Consider the following 15,384-nt stretch of genomic DNA (forward strand, 5'->3'; position numbering starts at 1 on the left):
GCCAGCGGGGCCCTGGGCGGTTGGGAGGCTGGGCTGTGTGTCTACCTGACCAGCCGTCCTTCAGAGCAGACCTCTGCGCCCCTTGTTGCCCTTTGCATTGCCTCAGGCTCCTCCAGGGTCACCTAGAAGCTTAGTCATTTTTGTTTGTTTCTTTGGTTTGTTTTGGTTATTTGAAGTAGGGTCTCATTCTAGCCCAGGCTGTCCTGAAATTCGCTGTGTAGACTCGAACTCACGGTGATCCTCCTACCTCTGCCTCCCGAGCTCTGGGGTTAAAGGCGGGAGCCACCACGCCCAGTGGGCTTAGTCTTTACTGACATGTCTATATGTGTGTGCTGTGTACATAAGCATGTGTATTTGCACGCATGGCGGGAGACACATGCATGTGTAGGGTCACATGTGTATGTGTGTGGAAGGCAGCTGTCAACGTACGATGTCTTACTCCATAGCTCTCAACCTTAATTAAAAAAAAAAAAACATTTTATTTTTTTATTTGCCAGAGAGGGAGAGAATGGGTGTGCTAGCCACTGCAAATGAACTCCAGATGCATGTGCCCCTTGTGCATCTGGCAAATGTGGGTCCTGGGAAATTGAACCTGGGTCCTTTGGCTCTGCAGTCAAACGCCTTAACCATTAAGCCATCCCTCCAGCTCTTGACCTTAATTTTTGAGACAGGGTTCCTCACTGAGTCCTGAGCACACTGATTGGGCTATACAAGCTACCTGGCATCCCCAAAGGATCGCTTGGTCTCTTCATTGCCCAGAACTGGGATTACAGGCATACACCACCACACTGGGTATTTTTTGTGGGTCCTGGGGATCCGAACTCAGGTCCTCATGCTTGCGTGGCAAGCCCTTAACTACTGAGCCATTCCCCAGGTCAGGACTTGTTCTTTTCCTGACATCTTTCTCTGACTTCACGCCAGCCAGAACTCCGCCTCCCCAGGGACTGGGCAACCCCCCAACCTCCCTGGGTTGTGTCCAGCTCCCTGTAGAGAGGCTTCTCCTGGGATATTATCACCTTTCCTCAGCGAGGCGGGAGGAGTCCCAGCTTCTGCTCCCTGAACTGAGAGGAAGGACTTCTGTTGTCCAGGAAGGGAAGAGGTGGTGGCCTCTGCTACGTCCTGTCCTGCAGGGTTCCTGGAGGAGTTGAATGGGTGCACTGGTCCCGGGACAAAGGACTGTGTGTCAGGGAGTGGGCAAGATAGGGCCATAAGAACCTTTCATGAGATGGGGTGAGCCTGTCTGCTGTCCGTTATCCAGAGGAAACTACCCTCCCCAGGGGTAGCTTGAACCTTAAGCACAGGCTGGTCAGGGGCAGTGGTGAGATACAGCCCGAGGAGCAAGGTAGAGGGTGCCCCTGACAACATGTAGCTAGGCAACTGGTGGCTGTGGTGATGATATCAATTCCCCATCTATGTACACTGGTTTATTTTATTTATTTATTGGGGGGGGGTACAGAAAGAGAGAATGGGCACACCAGGCCCTCTAGCCAGTGCAAATGAACTCCAGATGCATGAACCACTTTGTACATCTAGCTTCACGTGGGTACTGGGGAATCAATCATGGGGCCTTTTGCTTTGCAGGCAAGCGCCTTAACCACTAAGCCATCTCTCCAGCCCTGTACACTGGTATATTTCTTTTTTCTTTTGAGAAAACGAGCCACTGTCTTAACTGGTATTTGAACGAGCCTGCAGTCCTGGCCTGTACTGTGTCTTCTTCCCCAGAGCACCTCTCAGTTTCTCTTCCTGGTTCCTCACAACCCATCCTCAATGCTAACACCTGTGTGTCCCTTTGCCAGTTCCTCCAGGCAACTCCCTGCACTTTCCTGGACATTTCTCCATCTGAGCCCCACCCACGTGTATTGGGCAGCTGTCTATGCCTGAACCTGTTTTGTTCTCCCTGACAGCGCAGCCCATACCTCCCGTCCTGGTTGTCACAGCCCCTGGGCCCTCCTCTGTCAGCGTCGCAGGGGAATGACAAGATTGGGAGGGAGGGGCGGGATGAATGGAGTCAGAAACTGCCAAGCTCCGTGCCACCCTGTGGCACCTGCTTCCTAGGCTGGCCTTCTGTGCCAGGACAGCTGCAAACAAAGACAGCAGCCGGGGGTCTGGGCGACAGAACTCAAGTTCCTTCTCTCTCCTACCCAGGGTACGACTGTACGTGTGATCACCGCGGTGGACCAGGATAAAGGGCGGCCCCGGGGGATCGGCTACACCATCGTCTCAGGTAGGAAGAGTGCCCCATTCCCCCACGCACCCCACGAGAGCCACCATGCAGCTCGCGGGCTCTGAGACTGTGGACAGTCTGTAGACGCACAGGACAGCATATGAGACCTGTGTTCAGGGACGGACCTTGCCAAAGGGTCCCAGGAAGGGGACGCGTGAATGCAGGAGGGAGGAATGCAGAGAAGAGGCTTCTGGGAAATCAGTGTGTCCAAGGGAAGTGTGGGTGAGGGCAGAAATGTGGGCTACCATTCGAGGCCTGATGCTCTGGACATTTTGGGGCTCCGAGCCTGGGATGCAGTGACCCCCATCTAACCTCCTTCAGTAATGTTGGTTTTCTAGTCTCACTTGATGCAAAGGTGGCAATTTTGACATCACTTTAGAACAAGTAACTTCAGCTGCTCTCCTTACACTTCCAACCATCAGGAGCTCTGGTTCCATCCGGGATGTTGCCGGTGGGGAGGTGGGGGGGGCACCTCAGCACCCACCCACCAGTAGATCTTTTTTTTTGTGTTTGTTTATTACTTTAGAAAAAGAGAGAGAGAATGGGCATGCCAGCTCCAGCCACTGCAAACAAACTCCAGATGTGTGTGCCCCCTTGGGCATCTGGCTTATGTGGCTCTTGGGGAATCGAACCTAGGTCCTTTGGCTTTGCAGGCAAATGCCTTAACGGCTAAGCCAGCCCTCCAGCCCCTCCTTTATTTTAGTAGATCTTGTGAGTGAGCGGAAGAGCAACTGACTGAAGTTGTAGCTGTGGGTGAGGGTCCCCCCAGTTCATGCACCCGCCAAAGTCGACGAATAACAATAACTGCTTCATGGAACTGTCCAGGGCTGAGGATTTCGGCAGTCAAGCTCTTCTACGGTCTGTGCATCTGGCTCTGTCCCTGCTCCGTCCACAGCCGCTCATGGCGTTCAGCTTGGTGCATCCGGGCAGGCCAGGTAGATGCAAAGAGGAGATCAGACCAACTAGCCATTGCTCCCCCTCACCACCACCACCACAGGGCATACCCCGGGAGCAGGGAGTGGTATGGTGGAAGGTTTCCCAACTAGAGCTCAAAAAGCAGCAAAGCATGGAGACCAAGACAGGGAAGGAGGCAGTCTTCCGAGCCCCGTGTCCTGTGTGGCTTTTTGCCTCTGTCACTCATAAATAGAGACCAGTAATGACACTTGCAGTCAAGGTGGTTGATGGGTCAGAGGAGCGTAATTGATGGATGAAATGGACTTGACACGTGGTCACTGTGGTTATTGTCACCAGCAGCTAATAAGACCTGGGGGAGCTGAGGGTCAGGTGGGGGAGGGAGACCCCTCACATCCTTGGGATCACAGGAGACAGGGGACGTCCTGAGTCCCCTCCAAGCTGCAGCTACTAGCGTCACTCATGTTGGGCCTTTAAGCCCAGAGTACTCCAAGGCAGCCGAGCAGGTGTGGCGAGGCCACCAAAAGCATTGGCAGAAATGTAAGCTTAAACCTCTGGTGCCTCCCACAGAGTCTCCATTCTGGTGCCCAAGCCAGAATTCTCGCACAAGTAAGGCCTACTGCGTATTTATGGAATGAATGAGTGTCACTTTGAGGCCATGGGTTTTCAAGTCTCAGTGTGTCCCAGCATCACGTGGGGCTCCCACTTTCAGTACAGAGTCCTTGGGGCTTTCGTGCTACAGGTCTGGGGTGTGGCCTAGTAGTTCAGAAGTGCTCGGGTGAGTGTGGTCCTGAGGACAGGGTGTGCGACAGCCAGATCTAGAAAAGCACCCATTCTTCAGGGTGGCCGAGTGCTCCTGAGGACCTGGAGCCTGTCCAGGTCGCATAGGCTGCAGGGCTGGGGTTACATTCTGCCTCTCAGCTCCTGCATGATTTCTGCAAGCAAAAAGAAAAAGAGCAGGGGTGGGGAGATGGCTTACTGGTTAAGGTACTTGACTGCAAAGCCTAGCGACCCAGGTTCAATTCTCCAGTACACATGTCAAGCCAGATGCCCAAAGTGGTGCATGAATCTGGAGTCCATTTGTGGTGGTTACAAGCCCTAACGTGCCCATTCTCTCTCCCCTCTTCCTTCCTTTCCTCTCTCTCTCTTCTTGCAAATAAATAAATAAAGTGAGGGCTGGAGAGATGGCTCAGTGGCTAAGGCACTTGCTTGCACAGCCTGATGACCTGGGTTTGATTCCTCGGTACCCACAAAATGTCAGGTGCACAGGATGGTGCGTGTATCTGGAGTTCATTTGCAGCAGCTGGAGGCCCTGGTTTTCCCATTCTCTCTGTCTCTCTGTCTCTGTCTCTGTCTCTGTCTCTGTCTCTCTCTCTCTCTCTCTCTCTCTCTCTCTCTCTCTCTCTCTCTCTGCTTGCCAGTACTCAGGAGGCAGAGGTAGGAGAATTGTCATGAGTTCAAGGCCACCCTGAGACGACATAGTAAATTCCAGGTCAGCTTGGGCTGGAGCAAGACCCCACCTTAAAAAAACAAAAACAAACAAACAAACAAACAAAAAACTGTCCCCCACTGTCAAAGCTTGCTTGTGCTGGGCATCTGGTAGCATGGGTGAGCAGGGTACAGAGGCAGCATGCAGGGCCACTGGGCTGGGAGGAGGCAGCCCCCCCGGCCTCGCTGCTACACCCCAGCCTGGAAGGAGGTGAGGCGCAGACTCAGAAGCGGCACTCCCACGGTGGCACCTGTCCTTCAGGGTACTGGTCCAGAGCAGCTCGTACTGGTGCCAGGCTTCCAGCCCAGGCTGCCTGTGATGACTCCAGCCAGTCCTCCGCCTCTGCCCCTGCTCTTGGAGCAGAAGGCGGGAGGACAGGGTTGGTGGCTCCAGCTGGGCCCTGGCGCTGGGGTCAGGGGGACATCCAGCTGAAGCGCAGCACTCTGGGCCTCCCCATTGTCCCCGGGGACAGGTTTCCAAGTACCAAGAAGAGGGTAAAAAAGGAGCTCTAGGAAGTAAACCAGAAAGGTAAGTGTGTGGAAGTTGGGACAGGAGACAGAAACTTCTAGAAGGCCAGAGCCTTCTTAGCCTATCTTTGTAGGATTCCTACTGCCAGCACAGATGTGCCTTGAGGACTTTTGGAAAGGATGACAAATGGGTTTCCTCTCACATGCCAAGTTTGATCGATTGGTTATGGCTGCCTGCAGGAGACTCAGTAAGCTGAAAGAGTGCGGTATTCAATTGATAGGGTCTGCGGTGGGAGTGGAAAGGGGAGGGGAAACATCTGTGTCAAATGCTTGCTAACCTAGGCACCTGGACCTTGGTGACACTTAGGTGTGTCCCCACCCCTCAAATAGTGAGAGGCTTGGGGAAAAGCTATCCCTTTTCTGTCTATCTTCCTGGCTTAGCAGGGCTGGCTCCGTCCTATTCCTGCCCCACCCTATGCTCCTGCTGCCTTGGCATCCCTGAGAGCCAGTCTCAGAGTGAACCCAGAACACAGATGAACAGGAGAACCAAGTGGCAAGCTGAGGTGTGAACACAGCTCTACTTCCTTGGCCACTGTAGACTCTTTTGAAAGCAAGATTGTGTGCCAAGGTCTGCCCCCACACTGCCTCTCTAAGCACAGTTAAGTTCAGCCCGATCCTGGGAGGGGTGGGACTTGGCTTTGCAATTAGTCTGAAGCAGCTGCAAGGATGGCTCGGCTCCCCCTGTCATTCCCAGGGCACCTGTTGCAGTTACCGATTCATTGCCAGGGCCAGACACCCAACCAGAAGCCGCTGCTGGGTTCACGTCAGCTCACAGTGTGGAGAGGAAGTGTCCTCACGACAGGGAAGGTGTGGCAGCGCAGAGGCTGAGTATCACATCTTGTCACATCAGCTGGGAGGAAGCAGCCTGAGTAAGCTAGCTCTAGCTTCTGGCAAGGGGGATACCTGGGCTATAACACTCCAAAGCCTGCCCCCACCAGCCTCCCACCTTCTCTAGCAAGACCCCACCTCCCCAAAAGAAGCCCAACAACTTTCCCAAATTATCAGCAGCTAGGTATCAAAGAGACTACACCCCTGAGGCTAGAGGGGACATTTTTAATTCAAACCACCACAGCGCTCAGTACTAATGCTCCTCCTGGGACCTGCTCCTGCCTCAGGGTCTTGGCAACCTTTTCCCACTGAAAGAAAGCCCTGAGGGCCTGCCGCTGTTGGAAGGGGCAGATGAGGGTCCTGGGAACCACTGGCATGGTAAGTTGCATCTGAGACACCTCAGCAGCCTGGTGATCCACACAGTTAACCTGCCTAGTTCCCAGGGGCCCTGGCCCCTACAGGCTACTTATCAGCCCACAGGAGGAGGGATTTATATCTGCACACACGTGATCTCCCCACTACTAATGACCCCTCTGCTTTGCCAAGAACAAAGAGGCCTTCAGCAGTACGTTATGGCTCCATTGCCGTCAATTTGTTCTCAGCCCCTCGTGGCCAAGCTGAGCCTGAGGAACGACAGGGTTCTTTCTAGACAGGGTTTGGCATGAGTTCTGTCTCTTCCATATGGACATCGCTGCCCCCAGGCCCAGATACACAGGGCTCTGCAGGCTCCCTTCCCAGTCTGCAGTCTTGATGATACGCTCCCCCCCCCCAACCTCTTTCCTCCTCTGCCTGCCGAGACAGTTCTTTGAGGAGCCCCAACCCCATGCACAGCACTGGACTTGGAGTCCAAACTGCTGGGTTTGAGGCTATGCTCTGCCACCTGCCATCAAGGTGTTGCAAAAAGATGTTTGCCTCCCTGCGGCCCCATGGTGCCCTGCTGGGCACGTATGAAGCTGGGTTAAGAATCCTAGTGCTGAAGAAGGGGGAACTATGTTTTTCAATGGTGTAGTCACTGGAAAGTTGCCCATATTCCAGTAAACAACCCCCCCCCCACCTATGCTTATGCAAGCCACCCTAATTTCACTCAGTGGGTCACAAAAACATGACAGTAGAAATGGGGATTAGTTGGGAAGTCTGAAGAGTTTAATGGGAAGGAGGATATGATACAGTAATAAGGATGAATATGATTTAAATACATTAGAAACATACATGAAATTTTCAATAACGAAACATTAGCTGGGTGTGGTGGCACAAGCCTTTAATCCCAGCACTCAGGAAGTCCAGGTTGTAGGATCGCTGTGAGTTCAAGGCCAGCCTGAGACTACATAGTGAATTCCAGGTCAGCCTGGACTCTACAGAGGGAGACCCTACTTGAAGCAAACATACAAAAAAAAAAAAAAATTAAAGAATAAGACCCCTAGGACTGGGGGTGCAGCTCAGTTTGTAGGGCGCTTGCCTAGCGTCTGTGAAGCTCTGGGCTTGGTCCCCAGCACTGCATAAACTGGGCACTGTGGCACAAGCCTGCAATCCCAACGCTGCAGAGGTAGAGGCAGAGAATCAAAAGTTTAACTAGAGATCTGGCTTAACAGGTAACGAGCTTACCTGCAAAGCCTAAAGATACATGTGGGACCCCCCCCAGACCCCACATAAGTCAGATTCACAAGGTGATGCACGCACAAGGTCACACATGCACACAAAATAGCGCACATGTCTGGAGTTCCATTACAGTGGCTGGAGGTCCTGGTGAACCCATCTTGCTCTCTCTCATTTAAAAAAAAAAAAAAAGGCCAGTCTACTGGGCTTGCCTCAAAAAAAGAAAAAAAAAAAAAGTTCAAGTTTGGCTACATAGTCAGGTAGTGAGTTTGAGGCCAGGCTGATCCTTTCTCAAAAAGGGAAAATAGCCAGGCGTCGTGGTGCACGCCTTTAATCCCAGCACTTGGGAGGCAGACGTAGGAGGATCGCTGTGAGTTTGAGGCCACTTGGGACTATACAGTGAATTTCAAGTCAGCCTGGGCTAGAGCGAGACTCTACCTCATAAAACCATAAAGAAAAGGAAAATAATTCCCATGTGGACTTGTTGATTCTGGAGAGACCCTGGAGGACCCTAAGACATTCAGGGCTAGTCACCGTTACAGAAGGATCCTCTAGACTGGTGTATTTCCGGGGGTGTTGGGTATGAGCGTACAGCTGCCTTCCAGGATGTGCCCCTTTGTGCATCTGGCTTTACATGGATACTGGGTAATCAACTTGGGGTTGGTAGGCTCTACAGGCAAGTGCCTTAAGCCCTGAGCCATCTCTTCAGCCCCCCTTCTCCTTTTCATTTGGTCCAGGACCCCTAGCCCTTGGAATGAAACCACCCATAGTTAGAATAGGTCATCCCTTCTCACTTAATTTAATCTACAAAATCCCTTATGGACATGACCAGAGATTTGTTTCCATGGTGATTCTAAATCCTGACAAGTTGACAACCAGAGATTCACCGTGACACTCTCCTATTTGCGTCTGTTACAGGAAGGAGTGTCCTTTACTTGGGAGACAACAGTCTTTCAAAAGTACCCTCAGGCATCCCCTGCTACTAGTCCTTAGGGTCACTTGCCCAGCTGGGCAGGGAATGAAGCCATGGCCCTTTAATTGGCCAATCCCTTCAGACCCCGTCTTGGCTGGGATGCTTCAGGCTCCGGGGGATGAGCTTCAAGCTCACGGTCAGCGTTTGCTTGGGTTGGAGACTCTAGTCTAGCTCACCTCTGCCCACAGGAAAGTGATGTTTTTCTTCTTTGGCTTTTTTCATACTGTCTTCCTCTTTCCATCAGCTTCCAAGGGCTTTCAGGATTATAAAATCAGCCACGGTGTCATTTGAGTTCACGCGCTCTCTCTTAAGTTGGTATACCTCTGGTCCTCAGAATTGGCTTAGACAGAATTCTTGGCTCACCTTCAACATTGGTCCACTCATGGCTCTTTTTTATGTACTTAGTTATTTTGTTATTGTTGTTGCTCTTTGAGGTAGGGTCTCACTCTAGCCCAGGCTGACCTGGAACTCACTCTGTAGTCTCAGCGTGGCCTTGAACTCACAGCAGTCCTCCTGAGTGCTGGGATTAAAGGCATGTGCCACCACACGTGGCCTTTTATTTCATTTGTAACTTCAACAATATTGTGGACACTTGAGAACTCACCAGTCCCCAAGATGGCCGCCTGGACCTTACCTCAGACTGTGTGTTCCTCTGCCACCTCATCCCCTTCTGCTGGTCCCCAGAACCACACCTTTCAGTCTTTCACTTGCTTTGCAAAAATACCATATCATATCCATGTATATAACCTATTTCTTAGACTTTGTTGCCTTTCCCCCCCCGAGCCCCCTGAGGTAGGATCTTGCTCTAGCCCAGGCTGACCTGAAACTGTATTCTCAGGGTGGCCTTGAACTCACAGTGATCCTCCTACCTCTGCCTCCTGAGTGCTGGGATTAAAGGTTTGAGCCATCACACCTGGCCTTAGTTGTCTTTGAGCTTTAGTTTTTTAAGTGTCGTGTTATTAGAGACATAATCTCATGGAATGTGTTTTGTACTCAGTATCCGAGATCCACACATGTCACTGGGGGTTGAGATCCTGTGCTGATTTTATTACTTCATATTATCTCATACTACAGTCTGTGTATCTACCTCCCTTTTGATTGGCATGGCGTTGGTTTTTGCTGTTACTAACCATGCTGCCTTGACCATCTTGTCTACCTCTCTCCCCATGCAAGGGGCACTTTGCCCTGGCTATAACAACCCATTCCCCAACATCCCAGTAGCCTCAAAAAGTAGATGGATAAAAACAAAAAGAAAAAGAAAAAAAGGGAAAAAGGCCTGGCATGGTGGCGCATGCCTTTAATCCCAGCACATAGGAGGCAGAGGTAGGAGGATCACTGTGAGTTCGAGGCCACCCTGAGACTAATAGTGAATTCCAGGTCAGCCTGGGCTAGAGTGAGGCCCTACCTTGGGGGAAAAACAAAAGCAGATGGCTAGACCCCTTCTTCAGAACAGCAGGCTAAAATACACAGAACATGCAACGCCTGCTTAGGTACATGTGTGGTGACACAGGATTTAAAATCCAGAACCTTCTGCTTCCCAAACCTACATTCTATCTATGAAGACATCGTGTCAGCCCACATGTCTGTATGAGGGGCTGGAGATTAGGATCCATTCATTCACTTGCTCAGTGCAGATTAACTGGGCCGCTACTGCGTGCTGGGCCCTATGCTAAGCCTTGGAGACCAACTGTAAAGCGAGGGCCTGCATCACTGTCTCCGTGGACTCACATTCTGGAAGAGGTAGAGGGATAATAAATAAATATGTTAGGGGCTGGAGGGATGGCTTAGTGGTTAAAGCATTTGCCTGCAAAGCCAAAAGACCCAGGTTCGATTCCCTAGGACCCACATTAGCCAGATGCACAAGGTGGGGGGGCGCATGCATCTGGAGTTCGTTTGCAGTGGCTGGAGGCCCTGGCATGCCCATTCTCTCTCTCTCTTTCTGTCAATAAATAAAAATAAATACATCAGCAAAGGCAGGGCAGCTGAGCTAGGTGAGGGGCATCGGGAACAAAAGAGCAGGAAACAGGCGCTCAGGTGTGTAACAGGTGCTCAGGTGTGTTACAGGCCCTCAGGTGTTCAGGAAGCCTGTGTTTCAGTGCTCTGCTGCCCCTTCCCCTCCCCAGCTGTGGGCACCAAGGAAATCCTTGCCATACCCACCTCAGAAAGTGTCTCTGATATCTTTATGGGGGCCTTTGAACTTGGGGTGAGCCCCCTCTGGGCAGCTCAAATCCCAGCCTGCTTGCTTCCTTTTTTTTTTTTTTTTTAATCAGATTCCTTGAATGACTGCTTGGCTTTCAGGGCAGCCCCCAGCTGGGGCTAATCTGAAATAAAAGTTTTTATTTACCTAGCTTGATACCTAGTGCAGGGTGAAGTCATACACGAGAAAAAAGCAATAAAAGAGAAAGATTAGGCATCAGGCTGTGTCTTAGGCCTGCCCTTTTGCAGTATGGTTACAAAGATATTAAGCCCCAAGTCACCCAGGGCTCCACATTGCGCTTCTCTGCCTCGCGCTGGGTTCTGCTGGCTCAGGAGATGATGGGAGGGAGGCCGTGCAAGGGGACGCCCTGGGGTTTCCGGAGGAGAGGGTAAGCCACCAGATGGAGCTGCGCTCGCTCTGCCCATCCGCCACCTCCCACCCAACGCAGATCTGATTCATGGCTTCCCTGGGGAAGGAAAGCATTTTGACATCTGTACCCTCATGGCTGCCAGCGCGCTCCTGTCAGCAGTATTTATTATGAGCCTGCTGTGGGCCAGGCACCCCGGGGAAAGCGAGGAGGTGGGAGAAGCTGTAGCCACAGACTCTCACCCACAACCCCCCTGGGCTCAAATACCTGGTGACCGTGGGCAGGCATTCCTCCTGGTCTATATCTCCGTTTCCTTATCTGTAAAATGGGAGTGTCAATAGGTATTTAAAGAGTTCGTATAGATGAGGGTCCGGAGAGATGGCTCAGCAGGTAAAGATGACCCCAGTACAACCGTGAGGACCCAGGAGGGCCTGAGACCACATGACTTTGATTCCCCAGCTCAATGTGGCCACACGTGTCTGTAACCCCAGTCCCGTGGGGAGTGGAGATGGAAGAATCACTGGGGTCCACAAGAATGGCAACCCTGGGCTGAATGAGAGACTCCATCCAAAGAAATGAGCCAGATGTGTGATAGAGGGGACAATAGACATTGTGCAGACACACATGTATACACCCCACGTACTACACACAGTCTAAAAAAGTTCGTGCAGGTAAAGCTGTCAAAATGCCCATATATGTGCCTGACCCATAGTAGGTCCTGAGAACCGTCACGCACATCAGCCTCAGGAGAGCGCCGGTCCGGTTGTTGAAGAGTACCTGCAAGAAGCAATTCCTAGGTGCCTTAGCACGAGGTGTCAAAGGGGTCCTCAAAGAGAAGGCTTGGCAGTTAAGGCGCTTGCCTGCAAAGCCTAAGGACCCATGTTCAACTCTCCAGGTCCCATGTAAACCAGACTCACCAGGTGACGCAAGCTTGCAAGGTCGCACATGCACCTAAGGTGGCACACGTGTCTGGAGTTTGATTGTGGTGGCTGGAGGCCCTTACATGCCAATTCTCTCTCTCCTTCTTGCTCATAAAAAAAATGAATGAATAGGCCTGGAGAGATGGCTTAGCAGTTAAGGCATTTGCCTGCAAAGCCAAAGGACCCAGGTTCAATTCCTCGGGACCCACATTAGCCAGATGCACAAGGGGGTACCCGCATCTGGAGCTCATTTGAGTGGCTGGAGGCCCTGGCACGCCCATTCTCTCTCTCTCTCTCTCTCTCTCTCTCTCTCCTCTCTGTCAAATAAATAAATTAAAATATTTTTAAATGAAGAAATAAAGTTTTTAAAAGGGGTCCTCCAAAGGCCAAGTTCCTGGACTTTGTGCCCTCCTCCTTGCCTGCAAAACCTGGGCTCAGCTCTCTGTAAATCCCTACCTCAAATTTTAGAGGTACCTCAAGTTTGTGAGTGGGGAAGTGGGGTTCCATGGCCTTTCTAGCTGACCCTCCAGGTCTTCCGCCTCTGGACCCGGTCTCTTGAGTTGAGTGACTCATTCCCTTGCTGCCGGCACCTCTCGCCACTGCAATCTCCCGGGAAGGCTGACGCCGCAGTGGATCGTGAGCAGGAACAGGCAGGGTTCTCCCTCACCCCACCTGAAGTCCAGACTCCACGGAGCCAAGGCAGGGCCTCCTGTGCTCTGTGTCCCCTCCCATAAACAGCACCTTCACCTCCAGCCTGCCGCCCTTCCCTATGCACAGGGCTAGACAGGGACACCAGGATCCCATAGTAGCCTTCCTGCTCCATCTTTCCTACCAAGCCTTCTTTTTGCAAAAGAAAACAGAAATGATTTAAGGGAGAGAGAAAAAGAGGCAGATAGAGAATTCTCTAGCCATTACAAATGAACTCCACATGTGTGCACCCCATGGAGCATCTGGCTTTGTGTGGGTACCGGGAAATCGGACCCGGGTCCTTGGCTTTGCAGGCAAGCGCCTTAAACCTCTGAGCCATCTCTCCAGCCCCTACCAAGCCCTGTTTACAGCAATTAGAGGAAGGAAGAGAAAGAGGGAGGGAGGGGAAAGACAGCTCTCCTTAAGCAATAGTCTGACTGAAAGCCCACCTACCCATCCACCAGATGAGCCTGGTGTAGATCTGAGCGGTGACCCACAATGCAGGCAGCTTGTCATGGAAGTCTGTAATGTGACATCCACAAGAAATGCTTCAAGACATCAGGAATATCCCCCAAGATATTCCAGGGACCAAGAGGAAGGAAGGTTCTGCCAGCCCAAGAGCAGGGTATAGAGACACGTGCACAGAACCTTCCCGCAGCCCTGACACCCTCCGGCGGATCAGAGCTCACATGAGGAGAGCCTTGGGTACAGACGAAGGATTGACAATAACACGAGAGCACAGGCTGACGCTTCTTGGGTGCACAAGAGGTCGAAATGTTTCACCTGACTCACTTCTTAACGCTCCCAGATCCCATGAGGTGACACTGTGGTTGTTGTCCCCACTTTATGGATGCGAACACTGAGGTTGGATTACCCAAGGTCATGACCCTATGTGGAGGGTATGGAACAGACTTTGGACCCAGCAGGAGATCTCTAGGGTTCAGTGCCCAGCTCCTCACCCTGCCCAGCTGCTGCCTGCATAGGCCCATGCCTGCAGGCAGGCTTCTGGCCCGTCATACCTCTCTGTCTCCCTCACTGTGGAGGGCTGTGCCTGAAGCAATTAACTAGCTGCCACCCATTCAAATATTTGACCAATATCTGGAGACAAAGATTCCGGAGTAGATATTACAATGCATTGATTGAAACGAGCAAACACTGCAGCCCAGAATGGCTTTCTTGCTGTATAGCCACAGCTGCTGCCTGCATTCTGCCCAGGCCCCCAGAAGGGGCTGTTTTGTGGTGGAGGTGGCTGGGATCAGCCACCTCTGTTGTCCTGCTTCCTTTCTGGTCCTGCTTCCCATCCTGCTGCAAGGGGGTATGACAGAGGGCCAGACCGGTAGCACACCAGGAGCCCAGGCTGGAGGGACTCACACCGAGGGTGGGTTTAAAGGGACAGTAACTAGACTGTTCCCACAGCAGCGGCGTGATTCACATGTGGGTGAGTGTGTACCCGCGTGTGTGCTTGTGCATGGGGAGGCCAGAGGTCAAGGCGAGGTGTCTTCTTTGATTGCTCTCGACCTTGTTTATTGAGCCTGGCTCTCCCACTGAACACAGAGCTCGCCCATTGGTCTCATCTAGTACCAGTAAAGCCCCAGGAATTCTCCCGTCTCTGCATCCCCGGCGCTGACGTTTCAGGTGGGAGCCACCATGCATGCCTAGCATTTACGCGGGCGTTGGGGATCCAAATTCGTGTCCTTGTGCCTCCGTGGCAAGCGCTGTGCCGTCTGAGCCATCTCTCCAGCACGATGGTGTGATCCTAAAATGTTAGCAAGAGCCACTTGAGCCTCGTGGGAGCCCTCTGCAAGGGGGGTGGGGCTTGTGGCCCCGGTAGAATTCTGCAGGGACAGGAAAGTTAGCCAAGGAGAAACAGGAGGGACCACGGGAAGTAACTGAGGAGAAGTTGCTTTTCTCCGCATATGCAGTATGGCTAGTGATGTCATGCATTGTCACCCAAACTCAAGGAGTCTGAAAGTGGGGAGAGGCCAAGGCAGGGACCCTGGCTGCACCCCAGTGCTGACTTCCCAGCTGGAACATGATATTCCTAGGAGAGGATTCTAACGGCACACGTACAGGTGGGGCGTGAAATGACATTGACTCGCGTGGAGAGCCCTGTGTTCCCTTCCCGAGTCTCTAGAGTTACCGTTCCTGTCGGTTCCACCCAGTAGAAGGTTCGATTGGGTGCTCACGTCTGTAACACCTCTCAGCCTCAACACATGTCTTCTCAGAGCAAAGGGTGAATGAGCTAGGCCTTTGGAGGTGACACCACACAGCTAGCCACAGAGATGAGCGATGGGGCCCGTTTCTCACCCTCCAGTAGCCTCTGGCGAGGCTGATGGACTGGCTGGCTGCTTGTGGTACTTTCTTTTTTTAATTTTTATTTATTTATTTATTTGAGAGCGACAGACACAGAGAGAAAGACAGATAGAGGGAGAGGGAGAGAATGGGCGCGCCAGGGCTTCCAGCCTCTGCAAACGAACTCCAGACGCGTACACCCCCTTGTGCATCTGGCTAACGTGGGACCTAGGGAACCGAGCCTCGAACCAGGGTCCTTAGGCTTCACAGGCAAGCACTTAACCGCTAAGCCATCTCTCCAGCCTGCCTGTGGTACTTTTACAGTCAGGTTCATATCACTGGTAGAATAGCCAAGGGTACCTTGTGGGGAAAAAA

The 15,384-nt window shown here is 52.1% G+C and overlaps 1 protein-coding gene across 1 annotated transcript in view; it reads left to right on the forward strand.

Annotated features, from left to right (window-relative positions):
* Cdh23 (cadherin related 23) overlaps positions 1-15,384 on the forward strand; it is a 402,602-nt gene that overhangs the window by 148,895 nt on the left and 238,323 nt on the right. Inside the window, exon 8 of the mRNA XM_045137514.1 lies at positions 2,146-2,224. Coding sequence (XP_044993449.1) covers positions 2,146-2,224 — 79 coding nt within the window. The remainder of the gene's footprint in view (positions 1-2,145; positions 2,225-15,384) is intronic.

Source organism: Jaculus jaculus, chromosome 18 (assembly GCF_020740685.1).
Source record: "Jaculus jaculus isolate mJacJac1 chromosome 18, mJacJac1.mat.Y.cur, whole genome shotgun sequence".
Lineage (NCBI taxonomy): Eukaryota > Metazoa > Chordata > Mammalia > Rodentia > Dipodidae > Jaculus > Jaculus jaculus.